At 39.7% G+C, this 22377-nt stretch overlaps 1 protein-coding gene across 2 annotated transcripts in view; it reads left to right on the top strand.

Annotated features, from left to right (window-relative positions):
* Positions 1-22377, top strand: part of acap3a (ArfGAP with coiled-coil, ankyrin repeat and PH domains 3a) — a 70033-nt gene that overhangs the window by 37771 nt on the left and 9885 nt on the right. The window contains exons 5-15 of one of the 2 annotated variants that reach the window (XM_047361751.1): positions 6299-6357; positions 8414-8597; positions 9146-9190; positions 9275-9370; positions 10925-10999; positions 13325-13336; positions 16962-17074; positions 18501-18552; positions 18917-19017; positions 21703-21814; positions 22045-22253. In XM_047361751.1, coding sequence (XP_047217707.1) covers positions 6299-6357; positions 8414-8597; positions 9146-9190; positions 9275-9370; positions 10925-10999; positions 13325-13336; positions 16962-17074; positions 18501-18552; positions 18917-19017; positions 21703-21814; positions 22045-22253 — 1058 coding nt within the window. The remainder of the gene's footprint in view (positions 1-6298; positions 6358-8413; positions 8598-9145; positions 9191-9274; positions 9371-10924; positions 11000-13324; positions 13337-16961; positions 17075-18500; positions 18553-18916; positions 19018-21702; positions 21815-22044; positions 22254-22377) is intronic. The other variant, XM_047361761.1, reaches the window with a different exon arrangement.

The raw sequence follows: 22377 nt of genomic DNA on the forward strand, positions 1-22377 counted from the left end.
GTTGCTGCTCCCTCTATTGAAGCAAACATCTCCAGTTCAGAATAGTTGAATTTATTTTGGGTTCAAGTTTCACCGATTGCAAGTTTTTATTATCATAAAATAATCTAATTAATGCAGTTGTTGCCCCTTACAGATGTCCTCCGTTTTTACTTTTTTGTTACATTTAAATGTTTCACTTTTTCAATCAACTTTTAAAATCAGATTAAAATAATCTAAATAAATACAAAGGTGGTAAATACCTTTTCACAGCATTGTAAGAGAAATAACTAATTCCTGGTGACATAAATTAACTTCTGATTCGTCTTTTTTTGACATGGGTATTAAATCGCAACATGAGTCCATTAAGTGTTAATGCAGTTATAATAAAATATCATTAAAATCTCTTGAATGGAATAGGACTCTGTTTAATGCCAGATTCAAAAAATTGGATTCTCAGGTTTGTATTTTTTAAACCACATTGAAGCAAACCAACATTGACATTTACATTTTTTTTGTAATTTTCCTGAAATGGGAAATTTAAATCAGAGGCTGCAAGCCTATCGGTTTAACTTTGACATAAGAACGTCACAACACCAGGAATTGGAAGTTGGCTGTTAAATTTGCAGAGCAACACATGAAGGAAAATTCAAGCAGCTTTGAACTGTTTCATTCTCTGCTGCATGTGGGGAAATCGGTCCAACTTGGCAGGAAAAAATGCTACAGACAAGCTCCTGTAAAAACTTCAAACTGGTGTGTACTTTCAGGCTGAGAAGAGATTATTTGTGGGTGGCGGGATGATGGAAAATGCACAGTCAGCAGTGGAGGAACAGATGAATGGATGGTTACAATAGAAAGCTGCTCAACAGATGTCTGTTACTCTGCGACACTGTTGGTGGTATTTTGTCATTTTTAACAGGGTGACCACTGAGCAGTATAGTCATGAAGATTAAACAAAGCAGAATCAAGTCTTAGGCGTTGAGCAGGGCTGTAACGATGCACCAAACTTACAAGATGAGATGATACATGAAGTAGGCTTCACAAGAACAGCACGAGATTTTAGCAGTTTTAGGGGGAAAGTAAGAACTTACATTTATTTTCTTAGTTTTTCACAAATAGAGTAAAAGCTTCACAAATAAATGTTTTTTTTAAGAATCTGTAATCAGTGCATTTATACATTTTCTCTCCCTTATTTTTCACCACAATGCTAATATAAATGAACGAATAAAATTAGCAAATGTTTAACAATCCGAGTTTGAATAAAGATGTCAGAAATACACTTTAACATTTTGAGCGGGATGGTGAAAAGGCTCATCCATATCATCTATGGAATAGGGTTACAGGATGTAAAAAACCTACTTTGCTAGCACAAGATAATGTGTGGAATAGTCGTTTTTAGTAGGATCCACCAAAACCACGTTTTCTGTTTGCTTTCTTATTTGTTTTGGTTTCCAGAATATTCTAAAAAGGCTGTGCTGCCAGTTAAAAAAAACAAAAAAACACCAAAGGAGTATACATGACCAAGCAGTATCTGTCTCAACTTCAAAGCAGCACCCCTTCATTGCTGATACCAGTTTTAGCCCGGATATGCAACATATTCATGCTACACAGATGCACATGCTTCAAGCATACTTGCATGTTGCATGATATCAGAACATCATGTAACTACAATAATATCGATTACAGTTAACGCAGATTTTCCTGACTCTTCTTTCTCCTTCACAATTCTTCACAGCTCTTTGTGAGCTTTAGCATCTTGACCACTAAAAATATACATCAAGAAAGGGGATCGGAGGCAGGAAAAGTCTATTCAACAGGCCAAAGAATGTTTTCGGTACGCTGAATTTGTATGCAATGCAATTTAAATGTGATACCCTGCCAGATCTAAGGAGGTCTTCCACATATTATTAATGCAATGGCGATTGCAAATCGGGATATTGCGCAGCTCTACTTGCAGATACAATAAACCCATCCTGTTTTCCTTGAACATTGGAAGAATTGGAAGAATGAAGAGATAAGTTGTTCTAGAGCCACATAAGCAGAAATAAAAACAGAGCTGTTCTGTGCTCTAAGCTGTGCCTGGTTAATGCTTTCTTATCCAGTAAATTTGTTTGCAATCACTTTGTTTAGTCTTATTATTGAGCTAACTAAATGATAATTATTCTCAGCTCATTTGTGTTAGATTTGTAGTCACAAGAGGCATGATGTTTTATTACATTACAGTGATGGTGACACTGAAGTTTGATTACATGAGGCATATTTCGACTACTGGTCGTATTATATGGGCAAAAATACGAAACTCATTGAAATGCAGGGCAAAGGGGTGAGATAAGGGCCTTCAGAAAGACTTCTTTGTTTAACCTAGAGATCCCTGCATTGCGCAGCCATTTTAGAACTATATCCCTTCATTAACTATAAACATTAACATGAGAAAAATGTTTATTTCATTAAATTTTCAGCAAGGGTTTGATGCTGTGCCTTTTGATTTGCTGGGACTACTTGAGTTTATTCATAGGAGAACTCTGAAAATGTAATGTTACATACTGCTTTTTGTTTTAACTGCTTTCCACTTTGTATGAGTTGTTTGATTTTCATCCAACTGTCAGACCGGCAGATCCTCTGTTTTGTCTGGTTCAGTGTGTCACACTTTAGAGACCATGAGAGAGTGCGCTTGGCCTGGGACCACCTGGCATCCTCCACCCCAGTCTCAGCTATGCTTTCGGTCTCTCGTTTTCCCCTCTTCCTCCCCTCCAATCCATTGGAGCAGACAGTCTGAGTGGACAATATTATAATTCATCAATGGTTTTCTTTGTTTCTTTGATGTAAAGCAGAACAGAGAGGGTAGATGCGAGTGCAGCATGACGAGGGCATTCCCTTGAGACGAAACAGCAATGTGGAGTAATATTTTTGGCCTCTTCTACATGTTCGTTTTCCGTCAGAGATGCAGCATGCGTATTTAATTGTGTTGCACTCCCGCCGCACCTCAATGAATAAGAAATGATGATGGTTATAGCTGCCACTTGAGAAGGATTTCCCTTATTTTGCATGCTCTGCTGGCTTTTGCAGACTCAAGAATATTAAATGGCAGTGCGCACAGGGGAGCTCTGAGTATCAGATATGCTTGTTGCACCCATGCTTGGTTGGCTTTAAAACCCTGGAAAGATAAACAAACAGCACATATGGATCAGCAGAAACATGCGAAAACATTAGCATGGATCTATGAGAAGTGCTAAGGAGTCTTTGCCCACGCTTACCTCAATTTCCTGGTGGCTTCAGCCAGTCTAACACTATGCTCCAGGACAAACAAGCTCTGTTTGAATGTTGGTGGAGAGCAAGCCAAACTAGCTCCTTTCTTTTCCAAAGATTTTACACAAAAGATGCTTCGTTCTCATGGACAGAGGAAACATTGTGACCTGAGCAACATTCAGGGTTCCTACATGGCTTATAGAATTTGAAAATAAATGTGTTTCCATAATTTATTTTCTGTGCCATTATCAATATGATAAACATCTTATTTTTATCTTATAAGTAAGCAGCTCTAGAATGCTTTTTAGTATTGGATTTTAAGTAAATGATGCACATCGAATTGATGTAATCAGAAAAATGTGGATGTTGCTGCAAATGTGTAAATAAAATCTGTTGCAACTCATTAGTAAGCTAAGCTATACCATGGCTCCAGATTAATGGTGGCACTGGTGCAAATAACTTTTTTAGCAACGTCTGCCCCTATCGATCTATCGATCCAGATGTTCTATATTTATAGCCTGAGATCTAAAATAACGGAGTCTGGAAATGATTTGTGGCCTTTGATAATGTTTAGGAACCCTGAGCTATTTGTATTGGTTTCAGCCTAATTCAAGCATGACTAAATATTGACTCGGGTTTGCCTCTTTCATATACATTAGAAACGAGGGAAGATTGACTCAGATATTCAGATAAAGACCTGCAACTGAACTGTTGTCACTCATTCTTGAAAAACATTCAAGATTGAGTAGAAGTTTGCTTTACCCTGCAGAGAAAAATCCTTATGATTTCTTCTTGAATTCTTTGTACATAAAGTTAAATAATCTTGTCTCATCACCTATGTTGTCAACAACCTTGTCATAATATCTGGGCTTGTTAATCTATATAGTCTATCACTGTCTGTACAGTACTTCTCCTTCATCTTGGGCGGGGGGGTTATTCAAATCCCACATCATCTGAGAAATATAATTTGGATGTAGAAAGATTGCACATCGAAGTCTTTTAAGTGCATGTTTTTGCAGTGCAGAGCTGAGAATGACTTTATGATTCATTTTTGCTTAATAGAAAAATAAATGTTTTCATTTTTGAAACCACATTAGCAAATCTATCTGTTACGAAGTGTGGAGTTATGTCCAGATTCTGTATTTCAGGGTCAGTTCTCCAGTTTATCACCCTGCTGGTAACATAAGAACAACACATTAAAAACAGGACCACCAATTTATGCATGCCAGTTGTCCCAGATCAGTCATTACCCTTTAGATTTGTATGAAATATAGGATATCATCAGGTTATTGAAATAGGCAGAAATAAATTTGATTTTTAATTTTTGTTTACATATGTGATCTAAATGTGATCTTCACCAGCTGCTCATGTAAAATAGGTCCAATCGGTTTCAGGTTTGGTATTGTTAACACAGTCTCTAACTGAAATGAAAAAATAATGCAAAAAATTGTATCTGAACTAAAATATTTCATCACAATTAAAATATTGTAATGTGTGTAGTGTGCTGAATAAGTAAAACCCTTTTCTGACCTGCAAGACTTTTTGGAGAAAGGAGGGGCAACCTGTTTGCTCTTCATCCTGTGAAAGTCTGGTGTTGTTTGCCACAAAGCAGTCTAAGAATGCAACAAGCTGCAAATTTAGCAGAGCCAGGAAGTCTCTTTCAACACACAAACACCATAGACCATGGAATGCTGGGTTAGCGTGTGGATAACATTGTGCCACCATCCGCTTCAGTCCCGTCAGCTCTGTGCTCAAACTATTCTGATGCTGTCCTGTTATTTTTATTGCTGCACCGCAGCTGCTTCTGGTGGCATGAATCGGCATCTCCAAAACATTTTCTTTTTTTTTAAAGGGCCTGTTAAACAGAATCACCTCATGCTCACAATCGGGCCTATGCTAGTGCTTAGGCTTCTCACAGAAGGAATCTACAAAGGTTTCTCAGTGGTGATACTTTTACATCCAGTTGCTTTGCAGGCCAGTAAAAGTCATTTTTAAAGCCAACATCAACACAAAAATGACTCCCTTGGTGGTTTCTGGAAATCTACTAAAACTCACCACTTCCAGATTACTTTTAGATTCTAAATCTGTCTTGTACAGTGAGGCCGGACCAGTCTAGCTGCTGATTTGTGTTGATAACACCAAGTACGTTTGGGCAGGCTCTTCTGTTTTACACTGGATGTGACTGCTGGGCAACATTGAACCAAAAGCCTCTCCTCCTCCTTCCCTCTCTTTCTGCCAGAGTGACCTATTTAGCAGCAACCGCAGCAGACGATGCGTTCAGAGGGCGCAGGAAACAAGGACGGGGCTTGGATTTAAATCCGAAAGCAGCCCGTTATTGTGTTAGAGTAGATGTGTTCAAGTTGGAGCAGCATTCCCCATCCATTCGTTTCTGCAAGCAGACTTGATCAATTATGAATCACTTGTTTGCATCTTGAGGAACCAAATGAAAAAGATGTGCTTTGTTGCCCTCTGTTGGGTAAAAATGCACGTGGGTTGACAAAAGAGGTTCCCATCATAGTAACTGTATTAGAAATCGTGCTCAGACCGTTTGTATTTAATGTTGTTTTATAGATAAGCACCACCACTTAAAAATTGTGTGGATACGTTTATTTTTAGTATTTAGCGAGAATCTAAAACAGTGAAGTATGGGGATTTTGTTGTTTTTCAAGTCTTTCACTTTCAAAGAGACATAACCATTTTTTACTATATCTGTTTCTTGTCCTGCACTGCTTTATTAGTGCATAACTCGGTTACTTTTGTATTTTAAAACCAAAATAAGGTTAGTTTAGCCAGATTTTTTTCATCAACTTCAAAAAAACAATACAGAAATATAAAAAAAAAATATATCAGTCATCAAGGCTTTGGTATTTGTTGTTTCTGCTTATTGATTTAATTATCAATTTTCTTCATGGTATTGCACGTCTTTGAAAATCTAGAATACAGATAAATGACATTAACAATTAACTTTCTTAGTCTGATGCAACTAGTGATGTCTGACCCCCCCACCTCAATTTTTCCCCCTCAAGTTTCCAACAAGTGACCAGAAGTCATTGTTTTTATTTCTCATCTCTTTCAGATACTGTTTGATCAAGCCCAGCGTTCTGTGAAGCAGCAGCTGCACAACTTTGTGAAAGAGTGAGAAAATTATTCATCATTTGCTGTTTCAGTTTCTGCAGTTTGAGTAGCATGGACATTTTAACACAGGTAGAAAAGAGTCATAAGTACACATTATATAAGTTGGCAAAAAAAAAAGTATTGCTGAAGTAGACATAACACTTGAACTTTTCCACGTGTTCTTACTTTATAACCATTAACTTCAGTGCATTTATTTGATTGGCAAACAAAAGCAGCACATAATAATAAATATTTTTTTCCTCAGATAAACCTAAAAAGAGTTGTTTTTTTGCCTAATTTACTCTAATTTACAGCTGTCCTGTGAATGCCTCAGATTGATTGTCTAATGAAACTGACAGACTGGGAAAGGAGGGCATCAATCAGAGAAGCAACCAAGAGACCTTTGGTAACTCTGGAGGAGCTACAAAGATCCACAGCTAAAGTGGGAGAATCTATTAACATGGCAATTATTAGTTGTACACTCCACAAATCTGGCCTTTGTAGCGAAAGACTATTTTCAGTTAGTCACAAGCTTTGTATGCAGCACAGCAAATATGTGGAATAAGGTCCTCTGGTCAGATGAGACGATTGAACCTTTTGACCTCCATGCAAATCACATAACATTTGAGTGACACACGGTGGTGGCAGCATCATACTGTGGTACTGCTTTTCTTCAGCAGGGACAGGAAGCTGGTCGGAGTTGATGGGAAGATGGATGGAGCTAAATACAGGGCACTCCTGGATGAAAACCCATTGAAGACTGGGGTGGAGGTTCCCCTAAATCCAACTAAAAATGTGTTCACAGATGCTCTCCATTCCGTCAAACATATTCATACTTTGCAAGGAAGAATTTTCACACATTTTAGTCTCTAGATGTGCAAAGATGGTAAAGGCATGCCCACAAAGACCTGTAGCTCACACTGAGCCTGGTTCTGCTGGAGGTTTCTTCTTGTTAAAAGGGATTTTTTCCTCTCCACTGTCGCCACATGCATGCTCAGTATGAGGGATTGCTGCAAAGTCAACGCCAGTGACTGTCCACTGTCTCTACATGCTCATCCAGGAGGAGCGAATGCTGCAAGTCACTGACTGGATGCAATCTGCTGGGTTTCCTTAGATAGAAAAACTTTTTATCCAATTTGAATAAATAACTAACTCTGACTGCACTGTTCAATGGTTAGGATTAATTGGAATGTATGAACCTGACTGTTGTGAAGTGCCTTGAGACAACATGTGTTGTGAATTGGCGCTATATAAATAAAACTGAATTGAATTGAATTGAATAGCTGTAATTGCAGTGAAAGGTTCGGGCTGCACGGTGGCGCAGTTGGTAGCACTGTTGCCTTGCAGCAAGAAGGTCCTGGGTTTGATTCCCGGCCTGGGGTCTTTCTGCATGGAGTTTGCATGTTCTCCCCGTGCATGCGTGGGTTCTTACCGGGTACTCCGGCTTCCTCCCACAGTCCAAAGACATGCCTGTTAGGTTAATTGGTTAATCTAAATTGCCCTTAGGTGTATGACTGAGTGTGCATGGTTGTATGTGTGTTGCCCTGCGATGGACTGGCGACCTGTCCAGGGTGTACCCTGCCTCTCGCCCATAGACTGCTGGAGATAGGCACCAGCTCCCCCGCGACCCACTATGGAATAAGCGGTAGAAAATGACTGACTGACTGACTGCAGTGAAAGGTGGTTCTACAAAATATTGACCAGGGGGACCTGAATACAAATGTTTGCTGCACTTTTTGGACTTGTAAAAACCTTTTACAACCATGCATCATTATCCTTTCACTTCACAACTATGCACTGCTTTTTGTTCATTTAAAATATAAAATCCCTATAAAATGCATTGAAATTTGTGATATTAGTCTGACAAACTTGGAAAAAGTTCAAGAATATCTATTCCATTTTCAAGGCAAATGTGTCCTTTTCTGTCCTGAAACCATTTTTGTTGAAATATTAACCTGAGAACAACTTACTGTGACCTAAACATGCTGTCAGCAATTTTGATTTTAGGACAAAGTTTGGTGTGAAGTTTCGGGGAAATGTCTGGCTTGATTCGTGTTTTTGTGTTCATTTGTGTCAGGGATGTTCGGAAGTTCAAGGACACCAAGAAGCACTTCGACCGGGTGCGGGAAGATATGGAAATAGCGCAGGTGAAGAACGCTCAGGCGCCCAGGAACAAGCCACACGAGGTCGAAGAAGCCACAAGCTCGCTCAGCGTCACCCGCAAGTGCTTCCGACACCTTGCTCTGGACTACGTCCTTCAGGTTAGGAAAATGATCAGTGGAAGTACAAAGATTGCATACTTGGATGGCCGCCGATGACTGCCGGCGGGGTACAAAGGAGACTGATTCAGAGTGATCTCACGGATGGTTCTGACCCCTTTTTATTCTTCAGTTTGTCTCCTGGCATCCCTCTTATGCAGCTCTTAGACATCTCAACCTTTTGAACCCTTAACTGAATGTGTCTCATTGCAGAGAAGGTCAAAGCTGCAGGCATTTCACTGTATGTAATCTAAGTGACCAATTAAATGTAGCACAAAATATCTTTTAGCTTTGCATTGTTATGACATACAGTACAAAGCTTTTAACTGAGGAAGTACCTCTGGGGCTCTGTGGCCGCTGGAGTGTGAAGGAAAGAATTCAACGAGGCCATGTGCAAGAAGGCACATTGAGGGTCGTCTTTGTCAGACTTAACTCCAGTCAGACTTGATGGTGTTCCTGCACTTTGCGAAAAGGGTAACAAAGAGCTTCCACTAGAGGGAGTCATCTCAGTACTTATTTTTTTACTATTATCTGTTGTTTTCTTTCCTCAGATTAACGTCCTTCAGGCAAAGAAGAAGTTTGAGATCTTAGATGCGGTACGTCATTCCAAATTTACAGACACACACACGTCTGATCTGAGACTTCATGCTGATCCTTAACCTTAATGTTTTCCCATGCAGATGCTGTCATTCATGAACGCCCAGTACTCGTTGTTCCAGCAGGGCTACAACCTCCTCGATGAGCTCGACCCCTACATGAAGAAACTTGCTTCTGAGGTGAGCAAGGTTAATGCACGTTCCAAGCCCCTGTGCCTTCATGGTTGCACTCTGAGGGCAATTGGTTTTTCCAAGGTTCCTACACTTTATGGAAAAATATGGAGTTAGGTATTTTCTAGTTCTCAATAAGTACGGAAAATAAAACAAAGTGCTAAAAATAAATCCTGTTGACTGAAATTTCCATCCATCCATCCTTCCATCCATCCATCCTTCCATCCATCCAGTCTTCTCAGTGCTACAAAACACTGAGAACTCTGGAAATAGAAATAGTTTTAACCTTAGAATGTATAAGAATCCTGTTATTAAATTTAAACATGAAAATTAAGCTACAGAACGCTGTTTTATTTCCTAGTTTTGGCTCTTTGCGGTAAAGCTTGTGTCACATACAGTTTTTCTCATAAGTTTGCATTTCCTGGAAGAATTTCAGATTTCTATGGCATTTTTTCTCAGAATATGAATGATGATACAAAAAACTTTTCTGGCACTCATGTTTAGTGGTGAATTATTACCCAATAATAATTGGGTATTACCAATGTTTGAGAGTTATTGGCTCATTGATGCTGAGTTCAGGAGACTGAGATGGCTTCTCCAAATGAGTAACTTTTTCCTGCTGTAGCCAGTGACAGGTCAACTTGGCCCAGTCTTTTCTATTATTGTCATGTTCAAACACCTAAGCCCGTCCTATGTGTAGCTTCTGAGATGATTAGTGCGAATTATCCTCTGGTAATTTCTGATTATTTGCTGCCTTTATCTTGCTATCAGTTTTGAACAGCGACCCTGGTGCCTTTGTAGTTCAGTCAGTCAGTCAGTCATTTTCTACCGCTTCTTCCATAGTGGGTCGCAGGGAAGCTGGTGCGGATCTCCAGCAGGCTATGGGCGGGAGGCGGGGTACACCCTGGACTGGTTGCGAGTCCTTCCCAGACCTTTGTAGTTCACACATCCCCTAACCATCACTATCCACCTCCGTGTTTCATAGTGGGCTTTTGATCATCGGCCTCTGTGACTCCTCTCCAAACATAGCGTTTATAGTTGTGGCCACAAAGTTAGATTTTGGTCTCATCACTCCAAATAATTTTATTCCAAAGGTTTCGAGGCTTGTTTCTGTGCTGTTTGGTTGAGAAAGGGCTACTTTCTGGGAACTCAACAATGCAGACCATATTTCTTCAAGTGCCTCCTTATTGTGAATCTTAAAGCGTCTAAGGTCCTGTATGCCAGCTGAATTTATTACTGAACATCCTATTTTTGTTGCATCCCTAATGCTCTTTCTGGCAATTTTGACTTAAATTCAACACAATCCCTTATTTTCCACTTCTTAATTGGAGTTTGAAATGACTTTGATTGGATTTCCCATTTCACTTGTTATCATAATATATATTTTTCCTTCCTGGTTTAGGAAGTTCAGTTACCTTTTCCTGCAGATCCTTTTTTTTACAATTCTTTAGCTTTTTTTCTAAGCTTTGCCTGTGTATGTAAACATGTGAGCACAACTGCAGAAGCAGCATAAATATAGTGTGTACTTTGTTCTCACATTTGTCTTTGTGAACTGACTTTCAGCTAGATCAGCTGGTCATTGATTCTGCGATGGAAAAGAGGGAAATGGAACATAAACATGCAACTATTCAACAAAGGGTGAGTCACTGTTTTGTCCTGTTTTCCTCTTGAACAGTTGAATAAAGTTTGTGGATTGTTATTACCTCCGGTTTAATCTGAAGAAGGCCTATGCTTGTGCTGAATGTGATCATTTGTTTTAAGTGAAATGTTTTTTTATCAGTTGTATACAGGATTTTATGCTGTGCTGGTGATGGTAGCCTGTTTAAACCCAATACTTCCATGTTTGCTTGTCCTTTGTAAGTTATGATGTTTCTGCCTCAGGTTTGGATCTTTAAATAGGTGGACAGGTTGCTGCTGAACTCCTCCTCTTGGGTTTCAGTTACCACTTGTTCCAGGGCATCTGTTGTGACCGGGAGGGGGATTAAGACCTGTGCAGCTGGGAGGTGTTTGATTAATCTGCCAAACAAAGTGCGCTGCATTGATTTAAGCTTCAAATCAGGTGGAACTAAGTGTTTTAGCACGTTTAATCCTATTGTAGTCGTCTGTAGATGGCTGGCAACTGTCAGCACATATTTGTGCTGATCCATAAGCTGGAGCTTCAAAGCACTGTTAGTCTTGTGAACTACAGACTGAAAAGTTTATTTTACATATTCACCTGTATAATTCTCAGAGATTTTCTTCAACCTGCTATTACACAAAAATTGCAGTTGTCCCTGTTTCTGTTGTTGGCAGAAATAAACACATTTCAAATTTCATCTGCTGCTATATATATACTCACCCTCACCCTCACCCTGTTTGGAGAACACAGTTTTACACAGGCAGTGTTTAAAAAAGTTATTCTTTCATAAGCAGAGATACAAATAAAATGTTCTGAGCTATAGGACAGTTTTAGAGGAGGAGGAGGAGCTGAAACCCATTCTCCGTATTGAAACACTTATTAATAGGTCTGTGATTAAGATCAACATATTTTCCATAGATTCGTTTTTACCTTATGATTGCTAGGGCAACTCTTGTGAGAAACCAAATGTAACAAACTGTTAACATGCAATTAAAACAAAGTTTACACAAACTAGTTTGTGTTCTTAGAAGGAAAATCTGAACTGGCAGACCAGACCTCAACAGCAATGGCAGCAGTCTGCTTAAACAGCCTGAATAAGCCAGGGTTAGGACTGCAGCACAGCTAGCTGTGGCAGAAGGTTAGAAAAGCCAAAGCTTAAACGTATTTAAGGTAATAATTAGAAGGATTTTGGTCATTTTTTAAGAAGATAACCAGTTTTCAGTGCTGGTGTTACTGTTGATGCATTTTTTAATAGTGCCAATTAATAGCCACCAGAATAAAAGGGCCCCTAACAATTAGTCATATTTGTCTACAGTGCACAGTTTAGGACACCCTCAGGTCTCACGTAGTCAGATCTCAGACCAAGTAACCTCAAACATCTAACTGCAGACAAAAAAAGGCATCAGACTTTGGATAAATTACTATTGGATTTGAGACCAAAGTGCCTGCAACCGAGCCCTAAAAGACCAAATGGCTTCAGACCAAACATCAGACCTAAGGATGTACTAAAATGTATCTAAGGCTGACCAGACTCCATTGTGCTCTGATAATTGACCTCCGATAAAAGGGCATCAAAACAAGCATCAAACCTTAGGAAAATAGACACTGTACTGGTTAATGTTTACGGTTGGCAAGGTCATAAAAGCCAAAAGCAAATCTGCAGTTTTATCAGAAATAAGTTTTGTTCTATGTTAGACGTAATATGTATAATATTAATGGCAAACTTGTATACAAAGTAATGCACTTGACCTTTCACCATATTGTATTGAATAAAGTTGCTTAATATGTAAGTTTTTTGTTTAGCAATACTTTAACATCCTTCCAGGTAGATCCAGGAAGATGTGGAGCAGAAATAAACAATAAAGTCCATAAAGGCAGGGAGGTCCTTGTTGTCTGGCATCTCCATCTTTAATAATGCACATAGTGTTATTTTCAGCAGGCCAGTGTCTGTCTGCTGTATACCCCAGGATCAGTGGCCATCTGGCAGACAGCTCCGCTCTGCATTCCCCCTCCAGGCATTGCGCTCTCTGATATGGACAGACCCGCAGGCAAGGGTTGGGGTCAGACGTGCGGCCATTATTGATCCATTTGTGCCTGAACTGTTAAGACACTTCACCAAATAAGTAAACTTTGAATGAAGATGTTATTGAGACTGATGGGTGATGTTTTTCTGCTGCTGAAGTGGGATTGAGGCTCAGTATTGAGGATAATAAGCAGTTCGTTGAACTTGAAAGATTATCCCACTATCCTCATTTAAACAATACGGCTGCTGCTGGACACACTAATCCTCTCTTATCTTTTCTGTCTCTTTATTGTCCCTAATGGCTCCATCTTTATCATCTCAGACCCTCATGCAGGTGAGTAACCCTCCATTTATTTCCCTATCTGGATTTCGATTTTCACTGGATGCTTTGGTTCAGTACATGCAGAGTTGCATGTTAACCTGAAGTCTGCAAACATTCACTGCTTACACTGTTTTGTCAAGCTGTGTTTGAACTTTAGAAGCTTTGAGGCAAGCTGAAGTGGATCCTGAATCATTTATAATGCACAAACCAAACTTAATTCGAGTGGCTTGCATAGAACCTGAAAGGTAGATCTAGCAATGCAAAGAGCAAATAAAGCCAAGAAGGGGCTTAAATTGTTCTGATTTTTATAATGAAATGTCTGTTTATGGATATTGTGTTCTGACAGAATTAGGATTCTTCTTTCCATTTTTCTATTCTTTCATCACCTTTAACCATGCACAATAAGTCTCAAATAAACCTACCAAGGACAAAGAGAAAGTTTAAGCTCTCAAGCCAAAGATTGTTATTGCGGCTGGTTAGGCATGCAGAGAAGCAAAAGGTCCCAGATGTCAGAGCCATTTATTTTTTATCTGGGCTTTAATGGAGATGTCATGTTGGAGGATGTCGTTGCTTCACCAGCACAGCGCTGCAGCTGCCTGCTGCTCCTTTGCATTCTGGGTTTATTTCTGCTGCCTGAAGCTGCACATGGATGTCAGAAGGAAATACCAACTGAATATTTTACCTTCAATATTGTGTTCTGTGTTTTTTTTTATTATTAATTAAAATAACCTGGCTGTAGTATCGAGTAAAAAAGTGTCACCGAGTATGTACAGCAATAAAATGTAAATGTGGCATCTTTGAAAATCTTCTAAACTTTCTGAACTTTGATTAAGTTTAAATAGAGTTTTTAAAGGCAAGTTTACATTAAATGGAAACAGGGGAAATGGGAAATACACACTTGAAGTTTCATCAACTATATTTTGCAACTGATGTTCTTTTGCTTTGTTTATTTTAGGTGCCCTCCTAAAGATCTCGGGCATTTGATTCACAGGTTTTCTTCAAGATCAGTTTTTTCACAAACCCTTATATCCATTATACAGGGTTAAACACAGTCTGAAAAAGTCTATAATTTAAGTATTTCCCAAGTCTGCGTGTGACATCCGTCCATCCATCCAGTCACCTACCCAGAGTATCCATGAACTTAACTGAGCAAGAAATAAAGGAGAACTAAAATATTCTCATTAAGATGTAGGAATCAGCTCATTCCAACATCCAAAGGTTAGTTCCCAGGGAAACGCGTCCGGATGAAAGTTGTGCTTGTTGTTTAGGCATGTAAAGGAGAGGTCTCTAATCCAGTAATGTCTTAGAGATTGCATACAATCTCATTTCCCAGATTAAGTATTAACCTGAGCCTGGTGATTTTGTTGCCTTGCTGTCTTACTTATGCATAATGATTTGAAGGCTCGTGAGCCGTCATGATCAACATGGGATCTGATCATTTTGTTGAGGAGCAGGTAGAAGGATGCAAATGTCTGCCATAGTGACACTTTGAAAGATGCAGTGATAATGAGACACAGGAGCATCCTCCAGGTGATATGCAGAGCCTTCACAGGTGCCAACTGTGCTTAACCCAGCCCGACAGCACGGTCTGCAGGCCGACAGGAGCAGCAGGTGGATGACGTATCACAGCACATTGACTGCATCATTCCATGTTTCTGCTTGTTCCTGCCTGCTGCTCAACATTTTATGTGTTTTGCCCGTAATGTTCAGAAGTCTCCTGCTTGTTTAATAATTCAGTCATGCTCTTATAGGTCTGTTTGATGTTGGACCGTTAAAAATAGATGACCGTTGTTGTAGGGCTGGAGGGTTTTTAGAGGATCTCACAGTGCTTGTTCTGTTTCTGAGGTTCTGCCCTTCATTTAAAACAGAAACAGGGAAGGTAAGTTGATTTGACTTGATTTTTTTTGTTTTTTACCTGAGCTATTAGGGTCTGAAGCAAGCAGAGTCTGTTTTAGTAGTAGATGTTAAATCAAGCTTGCTGAGGTTTTTGTTGGGTGGTCATGGCTGCCTACCAGGGGAGATTCTTGCTGGGTCACCATGAGGGTGAAAATCCCACCTTCAGCAAAGGAGGTGTACTGAAACAGCCTCACAGCTAATGCAAACCAAGCTATCTGCTACTTGCTGTTTGGGTCAAGAGCAGCTGAAGTGTTGCAGTGTAAATTAAAATGTTTGCGGTCATGGATACAGTGGCAGCTGTATGGTAATTAGCTGTAATCCTGAGGCTCACGTTGCAGTGGACAAGGGTCAGAGCGTCAGTGTTGGAAATACTCTCCAGAGTTCAACAGCTCAGACGTCCCACAGTCTGAAAGTGAAGAGAGGCATGATCCTGTTCCACAGACCCTGATTTAGAGTTTTGCAGGTTTTTGGTTGTTTTTCCATTTAAGTTTTTGAATATTTTTCCATGCTGCTGAAACACATTCAGCTTTTACAAATGAAAATCTTTTGCTGGTGGAGTCGTGGCTCGGTGGGTGGATTTGTATTTCTAACCATTTCTTGTTTTTAGATGACATTTCACAGTACTCTTAAATGATTTGTCTTCATTTTTTTTAAATCCTTTTTTAACTGTATTTATTTGATTCTCTGCTGTTACTTTCAGATTAAACATTTATTTTTTACTGAAATATTGTTATTGAACTTTCTTTTTTAACATGAGGGCATGGGAAACATAAACAAGAGAACCCTGAGCCTGACACACGTTATAGCGTGCAAAGTAGGAGCAGATCTGTGAATCAGGAGGTTTTCAAATTTCTCAAGATGTACAGATCTGAAAAGTGTAGAACTACCTTTTGCTTGAATAACTGCTGCAAGTTTTCAAAACTTTTACCACCCTTTTACATATAGAGATAGACCATTTTCCTTTCCAATATAGCTCTAGCCTAGTCATACTGGATAGTGTGTCTGTAAACAATAATTTTTAATTTTTCCTACAAATTATGAAGTGGATTTAGGCCTGTAGTTTTAAAGCCCATTCTAACACATACATGTGCTTCGATCTAACAGCTCTGGCTGGATGTCCTGTTGGAAGGTGAACATCCATCCCAGTTTTTCCAGCCTCCAACAGGGTTTTTTTTTAAAATATATTTAGCTCCATCCTTCTTACTGTCAACTCTGATTACCTTTCCAGATCACCAAACCCAAGCCTGATTTAAATGTGCAAAAACTAAATAAGTTAAAGTGTTGAAAATAGAGAAGAAATGTCACTTCATACTGTAGATGTTCTTGTTAAAACAGCCATAATTTACATACATTTGTTTCTACTGCATATTTTTGTGTTTCAGGAATTTACAACCATAACTTGGACCCCTTAAAACCAATTGGGACTTCTCGTGTCCTGCTTGGCGTTCTGCTTAGTGTCTTATTGTGATGCTAAAGGTCATGCAGAGGCTACAGGCCATTTTAACAGGATTCTGGGATCCGTTATGTAACAGTCGGGCTCATCTTTATGCATCTTGAGTTATGATATGCCCCTTATATGTACACATGATCACGCAGTTTAAAATGATTCAGTTAGTTTGCAGACATTGAAAGCTGCTGGTATTCTAGAGGAATCCACCTGCACCCTCTTTGCTAAATGACAGGGTTTTCTATCCTTTGTGGATCTTTAACATCCAGAAATAAAGTCCTTTTCTTCCTGCAGGATTTTTCATATGACGACTCGAAGGTGGAGTTTAACGTGGATGCTCCTAATGGCGTGGTGATGGAGGGCTACTTGTTCAAAAGGGCTAGCAACGCCTTCAAGACCTGGAACAGGTACCCGCCACGGCGAATCATCGATCTGTATACTTCAACATATCAAATCTGTGCAATAGTTGAAGTGATGGTTGTTTTATTTTACAAGAGTGTGAAAAATATTCTATATATTTTAAAAATAATTTTCATAGAAGGCCTTCCAACAAAAGAGGGATAGAGATTTGTAGTGGAAAATGTATATGCAACATCAGTATAAGTACATCAGAAAACACTTTACTAAAGACTAAAGGATATATACCCCTTGCCAACCACAACCATCTATGTGTTTCATTATGTAACATACCTAAACAATGTATCACATAATTATGAAGGAAGGAAAAGGATGAACAGTTTTAACTTTTTTATAAAAAAATAATGAAAAGTGTGAAGTGCATTTATGTTCATCCTCCTAAGTTCATAGTTTGTAGAATGACCTTTTGCTGTAATTACCTTATGGGATATGTCTTCACCAGCTTTGTTGATCTGAACACTGAGGCTTTTGCTCAACCTTCTTTGTATAAAAAACAACCTTAAGCTCTGGCAGACAGGATGGAGAGCATCTGTGAAACGCAATTTTCTTTTTATTCTTATGGACTTACCAATTGGATTTAGGTCTGAACTTTGACTAAGTCATTTTAACATACTAATATATTTAATCTAAAGCATTCCATTGTAGCTTTGGCTTTAGGTTTAGGGTCCTCCTGGAAGTTGAACCTCTGCCCCAGCCTCAAGTGTTTTGCTGGTTTACTTCTTGATTGTATTTAGCTTGTTCTATCTTCCCATCAACTCTGACCAGCTTCTCTGTCCACGCTAAAGAAAAGCATCCCACAGCATGATGTGTTTACCATGGGGGTGTTGGATGCACAGTGTGGTTTCTGCTGGACACACCTCCATAAAGGACAGATTTGTGCAACCAATAGTTGTCATGTCTGCAGCTTCTCTCTCCTTACTTGGTCTGCCAGTTTAGGTAGATAACCATTGTATATTTGCTGTTGTCATGCTCTTTCCATTTTTGGGTAACAAACTGACAAGTGATCCATATCCAAAGCCTGGAAAATTGTTTTATAGCCTTCTCCATAAATGTGTCACTGCTCCTTAGTCATGTTGACAAATCTTCTCCAACCAATCTCTGAGGCCTTCATAGAACAGTTGTGCTTATAATGAGATTATGTGACAGGTGGACTTTGTTTACTAAGTGACTTTTGAAAGTAATTGGTTCCACTGAAATCTATTAAGGGTATCTTAGTGAGGTAAGCTGATTATATATTTTATATATATATTTAATTTTTTTGAAAACGTATCTCGTTTTCCTTCCACTTTACAATTGTGCACTTTGTGTTGATCTATCACATAAAATCCCAATAAAATACATTAAAGTCGGTTGCTGTAATGTGACAAAATGTTCACTTCTGTCTTAAAATTTTACAAATATGCTTTTCTTTTACAGACGGTGGTTTTCCATACAGAACAATCAGCTGGTCTATCAGAAGAAACTAAAGGCAAGTCCATAAATCTTTAAGTCAGCTGCGTTTCCTGAAAGATGAAAGATTTAGTATTTTGCATTAATCTTTTATCTTTTCTGAAATCTGTGTTTGATGATGAAGAGGGAAATGAAAATATTTCTGCAGATAAAGTATCAAGATACTAGCAGATATCTGTTGACACAGAGATAAGTGGTACGGTTAAAAATATTAGAGCTGTTAGTAATCTTCCAGCACTCATTTTAACAGATGGCATGCTTGTACCTGGTTAGTTACATGGAGATTTCCTTTTGGAGGAAAAATATCAGGGATGGACAGCTGCTGTCTTCTGTTGTGACTGTTTCATGCGGTCAAAAATAACAAGTCGTTTTTGTGTGAATAGGATGTTCTTACGGTGGTAGTGGAGGACCTTCGATTGTGTTCTGTTAAACCATATGAAGACATTGAGAGGAGGTTCTGCTTCGAGGTCGTCTCCCCCTTCAAGTATGGAACACTCATAAAACTGTATGTTTAAATTGGTTTTTCAAGAAAAAATTATTTCCTTTTTTTTGGTTCATGGTAACATTTCTAAAACACATATCTACATTCTCAACATCTGTAGCTGGATGTCAACACGTCAACAATGCCCACTGAGATTTACATTATCACAGTACATACTTTAAAACATTCATTAGGTCAAATGAAAAATTGTTACGTTCGAAGTTTAATTAAGAGTTGCACCTTTGAATACAGGCTGCACGGTGGCGCAGTTGGTAGCACTGTTGCCTTGCAGCAAGAAGGTACTGGGTTCGATTCCCGACCGGGGGTCTTTCTGCATGGAGTTTGCATGTTCTCCCCGTGCATGCGTGGGTTCTCACCGGGTACTTTGGCTTCCTCCCACAGTCCAAAGACATGCCTGTTAGGTTAATTGGTCTCTCTAAATTGCACTTAGGTGTATGAATGAATGAGTGTGTGCATGGTTGTTTGTGTGTTGCCCTGCGATTGACTGGCGACTTGTCCAGGGTGAACCCTGCCTCTTGCCCATAGACTGCTGGAGATAGGCACCAGCTCCCCCACGACCCACTATGGAATAAGCGGTAGAAAATGACTGACTGACTGACCTTTGAATACATTAGTGCACATCACTGACAATGCATTGTTTAAATATCATAATAGCATGCTAAGTTGTGTCTTAAATAAATATGTTTTGCTGCTACACAAAAGGTTAACGCAGTTATTTTCTTGGCCTGTTTATATCTGAGGAAAGAATTATATAAGTATCCTAAAATCCCAATCCTCAAAGACTGAACCGGGTAAACATTGCTACATTACAGCTCACAGCACTACTGGCCTATTTATGTATTTATTCATCAGTCCAAACATCTAACTACACTCACCAGCCACTTTATTAGGTACACCTTGCTAGTACCGGGTTGGACCCCCTTTAGCCTTCATAACTGCCTTAATCCTTTGTGGCATAGATTCAACAAGGTATTGGAAACATTCCTCAGAGAGTTTGGTCCATATTGACATGATAGCATCACACAGATGCTGCAGATTTGTCTGCTGCACATCCATGATGTGAATCTCCTGTTCCACCACATCCCAAAGGTGCTCTATTGGATTGAGATCTGGTGACTGGAGGCCATTTGAGTCCAGTGAACTCATTGCAATGTTCAAGAAACCAGTCTGAGATGATTCGTGCTTTATGACATGGCGTGTTATCCTGTTGGAAGTAACCATCAGAAGATGTGTACACTGTGGTCATAAAGGGATGGACATGGTCAGCAACAATACTCAGGTAGGCTGTGGCGTTGACACGATGCTCAATTGGTACTAAAGGGCCCAAAGTGTGCCAAGAAAATATCCCCCACACCATTACACCACCACCAGCCTGAACCATTGATACAAGACATGATGGATCCATGCTTTCATGTTGTTGACGCCAAATTCTGACCCTACCATCCGAATGTCGCAGCAGCAATCGAGACTCATCAGACCAGGCAACATTTTTCCAATCTTCTATTGTCCAATTTTGGTGAGCCTGTGTGAATTGTAGCCTTAGTTTCCTGTTCTTAGCTGACAGGAGTGGCACCCGGTATGGTCTTCTGCTGCTGTAGCCCATCCGCAAGTGGTAACAAGTGGTTATTTGAGTTACTGTTGCCTTTCTATCAGCTCGAACCAGTCTGGCCATTCTCCTGTGACCTCTGGCATCAACAAGGCATTTGCACCCACAGAACTGCAGCTCACTGGATATTTTCTCTTTTTCAGACCATTCTCTGTAAAACCTAGAGATGGTAGTATGTGAAAATCCCAGTGGATCAGCAGTTTCTGAAATACTCAGACCACCGCGTCTGGCACCAACAACCATGGCACGTTCAAAGTCACTTAAATCACTTTTCTTTCCCATTCTGATGCTCGGTTTGAACTGGAGCAGATCGTCTTGACTACATATATACATGCCTAAATACACTGAGTTGCTGCCATGTGATTGGCTGATTAGAAATTTGCATTAACGAGCAGTTGGACAGGTGTACCTAAAAAAAGTGGCCAGTGAGTGTATGTATGCATCAAAACAAACCTTCTCATCATCTCGCTATTCAACCATCTGTCTAACTATCCAACCGAACATCCAACAAACCAACCACCTAACCTACCATCTAACTACCAAACCATTCAACTCAGCATCCAATAGACCAACCTACCATTCAGTCACCCATCTATCTAACCACCCAACTAAACATCCCAACCTCTAACCCTCCAACAATCCAACCAACATTGAAATCATCCAGTCAAAATCAGACTAACCACCAAAGAATTCAAATAACTAAAAGACCAACCTTTATCCAGGCGTCTAACCATCTAACTAACCATCCAACTCAACATCCAAATGACCATCTAAAGCTCTTACGATTCATCCAACCAACCATGTAACATCCAACAGACCAACTAACCATGTAGCCATCTAACAATCAAAGCAGCCAACAAACAAACCAACTGTTCATCAGACCAAACTATTATCAAGCCATCCATCCACCTCACAATTTATCCATCATACCAACCATCTAATGCTCTAACAACCCAACCAACCATGTAACCATCCAGTCGAACTTTCAACACACCAACTAATACACCTTCAAAACAGACCAACCAACCAAACAATTGATTTAAAAATGTCTTGTCTTACAGGAGCTGCATGCTTCAGGCCGAGTCTGAGAAGCTAAGACAAGCTTGGATTCAGGCAGTTCAAGCTAGCATTGCTTCAGCATACAGAGAGAGCCCAGACACTTTCTACATAGAGGTGAGTCACTATTTGTGGTCATGAAATGCTTGAGGGAAACGTTTACAGGTTGTTTAAGAGATTTCACCAGATGTTTATGTTTCAAGGCTGTTAAACACATTACCTTAAATATGGTCATCAGGTACAGTTTTCCTTTTCAAGCTTAACACTTTTCAGGAAACTATTTGGGTATATCTAAATTTAAACATTTTGCACACCCTAAAGCATGTTTTCATGCGGTCCATTTTCAGCATCTGGACAGAACAGCCTCTCCATCCACCAGCAGCATCGATTCAGCCAGCGAGCCGCGGGAGCGCAGTGCCAGGGGCGAGACTATCCTGCACCGCATCCAGAGTCTGCCAGGGAACGAGCAGTGCTGCGACTGCACGCAGGCAGACCCCCGCTGGGCCTCAATCAACCTGGGAATCCTGCTGTGCATCGAGTGCTCCGGCATCCACAGGTCAGAAACAGAGGAACATACCAGCAATATATAAACCAGCCCATCTTAAAGACCTAAGTTTAACTACTACTGAAAATAATCACCTAGTATAATATTGCAATTTTGTTTTAGTTTTTTTTTTTTT

The sequence above is a fragment of the Girardinichthys multiradiatus genome, chromosome 1 (assembly GCF_021462225.1).
Source record: "Girardinichthys multiradiatus isolate DD_20200921_A chromosome 1, DD_fGirMul_XY1, whole genome shotgun sequence".
Lineage (NCBI taxonomy): Eukaryota > Metazoa > Chordata > Actinopteri > Cyprinodontiformes > Goodeidae > Girardinichthys > Girardinichthys multiradiatus.